Source organism: Sinocyclocheilus anshuiensis, unplaced genomic scaffold, assembly GCF_001515605.1.
Source record: "Sinocyclocheilus anshuiensis isolate Anshui unplaced genomic scaffold, SAMN03320099.WGS_v1.1 scaffold147, whole genome shotgun sequence".
NCBI lineage: Eukaryota > Metazoa > Chordata > Actinopteri > Cypriniformes > Cyprinidae > Sinocyclocheilus > Sinocyclocheilus anshuiensis.
The window spans coordinates 197,033-200,262 of NW_015549585.1; the positions used below are offsets into that span (position 1 = coordinate 197,033).

At 28.0% G+C, this 3,230-nt stretch overlaps 1 protein-coding gene across 1 annotated transcript in view; it reads left to right on the plus strand.

The window, feature by feature from the left end:
- LOC107657964 (CSC1-like protein 2) overlaps positions 1-3,230 on the plus strand; it is a 65,115-nt gene that overhangs the window by 45,677 nt on the left and 16,208 nt on the right. Inside the window, exon 13 of the mRNA XM_016446310.1 lies at positions 1,507-1,640. Within this exon, the coding sequence (XP_016301796.1) occupies positions 1,507-1,640 (134 nt within the window). The remainder of the gene's footprint in view (positions 1-1,506; positions 1,641-3,230) is intronic.

Sequence of the window (3,230 nt, forward strand, 5' to 3'; positions counted from 1 at the left end):
TATATATATATAGTCTAATAATATTTATATATTATTGTTATTAGACTCATATAAACTATATTAGACTATATATAGTCTAGTAATATTTATACCTATAATACAGTCAATATTTATTGATTTCCTTCGTCAATTTTTTTTTATTTATGAATTATTTTTTTTAATAGAATTTAACATTTATTTATTATATTATTAATAAATTATAATTTATTGTTTCATTTAACAACTTGATGAATTGACAAAAATAATTAGAATTAGAATTTTATCAAAATCAAGTATTCCATATAGCCATTAAATAAGTTACATTTTTTGAACATATTCTGATCATATTAAAGTGATCTATTTACATGTTTATTTTTTAATATACTTCTAAATGAGATGATTTTATTTGAATCAATAATGGATTTTTTTTTTCAGCCACACTAGACCCGCACTAGAGGCGGTTTAGCCAATCACAACACACTGGGCTAGCTAACCAATCAGAGCCCATCGCCTGTTTCTGAGGGCGGGGCTTCATAAAAGCAGGAAATGATCAGCCCCTTTCTCAGAGAAAGGACAGAGCGGTGTGGAATAAAGGTCAATTATGTGAAAAATAATGCGTTTTTTTTTTTTTTTTAAACGAAGCATTAACACATGTTAGACTGCACCCCATAAACACAATCATGCCTAGAAAAAAACCAGTGAACCACCCCTTTAAATATCTACTGAGGTATAATATAGTCAACAATTATTGGTTGCTTTCATATAAGCAAATATGTAAAAAATGAATAAATTGGCTTATTTAAAATTGTTATACCTCATTAGATATTAATTAATTTAAATTTCATGTAAACAGTTGTGTAATAATATTAATAATGACTTTAGAAATCAACTTATTTAAAATAATTTAATAAAAAATATAAAAATTTACTTAAACTTGTTTATATTATACCTCAGTGGATATTGAAACAATAATTACATAGTCAACATACAATATATTGGTTGCTTTTATATAAACCATTAGGCAAAAAAAAATTATAATTCACTTTATATATTGACTTATTTAAAACTGTTTATTTAATTCATGTTTAAATGCATACTGATATAGTTATGAATTATTTTTTTTAATAGAATTTAACATTTATTTATTATATTATTAATAAATTATAATTTATTGTTTCATTTAACAACTTGATGAATTGACAAAAATAATTAGAATTAGAATTTTATCAAAATCAAGTATTCCATATAGCCATTAAATAAGTTACATTTTTTGAACATATTCTGATCATATTAAAGTGATCTATTTACATGTTTATTTTTTAATATACTTCTAAATGAGATGATTTTATTTGAATCAATAATGGATTTTTTTTTTAAGCCACACTAGTTTAATGAACTCCCGTAGCGTGTCCTTGAATAAGAATCGTTCAGAGGAAATGAAAACTCTTCTGGGAGGAAGTTTCAGGAGGCTTGCGTTTGCTGATGTTCTGTGATGCAGTCGTGCCGTACATCTGTGTGGTGTTGCAGGAGGAGGCTGTGAGTTATTACACCAAACTGGAGGCCAAACTGAAAGAGGAGTACAGGAAGGAGAAGGAGAAAGTCAACACCAAGCCGCTGGGCATGGCGTTCGTCACCTTCCAGAACGAGGCCATGACTGCAATGTGAGTATGAGACGGCGTGACACGTGAGCTTTAGAAAACAAACAGCACTAGCTACAAATATTGTGTAAAATAAATTGTTGCAAAATATATGAAGAGTTGATTTGCAAAAACCGATAAACGCCACTTAAAAAAAAAAAAGAGCTGATTGCCGTGCATTATTCTCCACATATAGCGCGATCTGAACCCTAAACACGTTTTGTCAAAAAAGCCAGTTTTGTCCACTTTCAAGGCATCACGAGTTCACGTTTTACTGCAGAAGCCGACAAGCGCCCTTATTGTTTGTGAACAGAAGCCGATAAGTCCATTTCAGCGAATCAGCACGCTGTATTCAGGTCAGGTGACAAGGCTACTTTCACTTTGAAAAGACGTGCTAGCTGAGAGGAGTTTCGTCAAAGCTGACTAAAAGTGATCGAGGATCTTTTCGACAAACTTGATGAACCTGTGATATCTTCAGGCGAAAAAGCAAAATAAAAGCTGAAAGGTTTTCACGGAAGCTTGCAAAAGCAGCGCATTACAATGATGAGAACAATCACATCCGTACAGTTTATGATCACAACAACAACAACGTTTGTCAGGCATCTACATTATCATCTGAGGAGATTACAAAGATTAAACCAGGGTTTTTTTAAACTCTAAAAAATGAAATGTGGAGTTATCTGCTTTTGCTATAAAACAAACTTTTAATATGTAAAAAAAACATACTTTCAATGAACTTTAATTTAGTAAATTACCTGTATTTGTTTAAGTTATTATTACTTAATCAAAACAACCCAACTGCAGTTTGATTGATATTACTTAGAATGCGCAATAAAAAAACGTGATTTCTGAAAAAAAATTAAAATGGCATTATCAGTTTTTGCAAATGAACTCCTCATATATGCATTTGTACTAAATGAAGTACTTTATTACTTTGTACTAAAAGTAATTTGTGAAATAAAATATTCCACACAAAAGTTGTTAAACATAACAAACAATTATAATTAGATTCAGAATCCAATCATACCAATCAGAATTAAGTATACAAAGGGCTGTTTAATAAGTCTATTTATTTGAATTTATTCTGTTAATTTTAAAGTAATTTATTTACACGATAGATTTTTAAACGAAATTATTTTATTATTTCAGTCAATAATGGATAAAATGATGGTAAAATATCGTATAAAATATTGTGTAAAATAATTGTATTTTTATGATATTTTAATCACACTTAATTAATATTTGTATTAATATTTTTTTAATTGTTTATTAATTTGAAATTTAAAAAATGACTGACAAGCCTTAAATGGATCATTTCAGACAGAGGGTCAGAATGAAGGTTGAAAATAACCATTTTTCCACATATATATATATATATATATTATTTTTATTTTTTATTTTTATTTTTTTCCGTGCATAAAACTTACTTAAATATTAAAAGTGAACTTCAAGGAACTTATTAAAATAATAATAATAAAACAAAATCCATGTTATGGCCCTTTTAAATGTCATAAAAAATAATTAGATTTAGAATCCAGTCAAAATCAATTATTCCAAAGAGCCATTTAATAAGTCTATTTATTTAAGCATATTCTGTCAATTTCAAGTGATTTA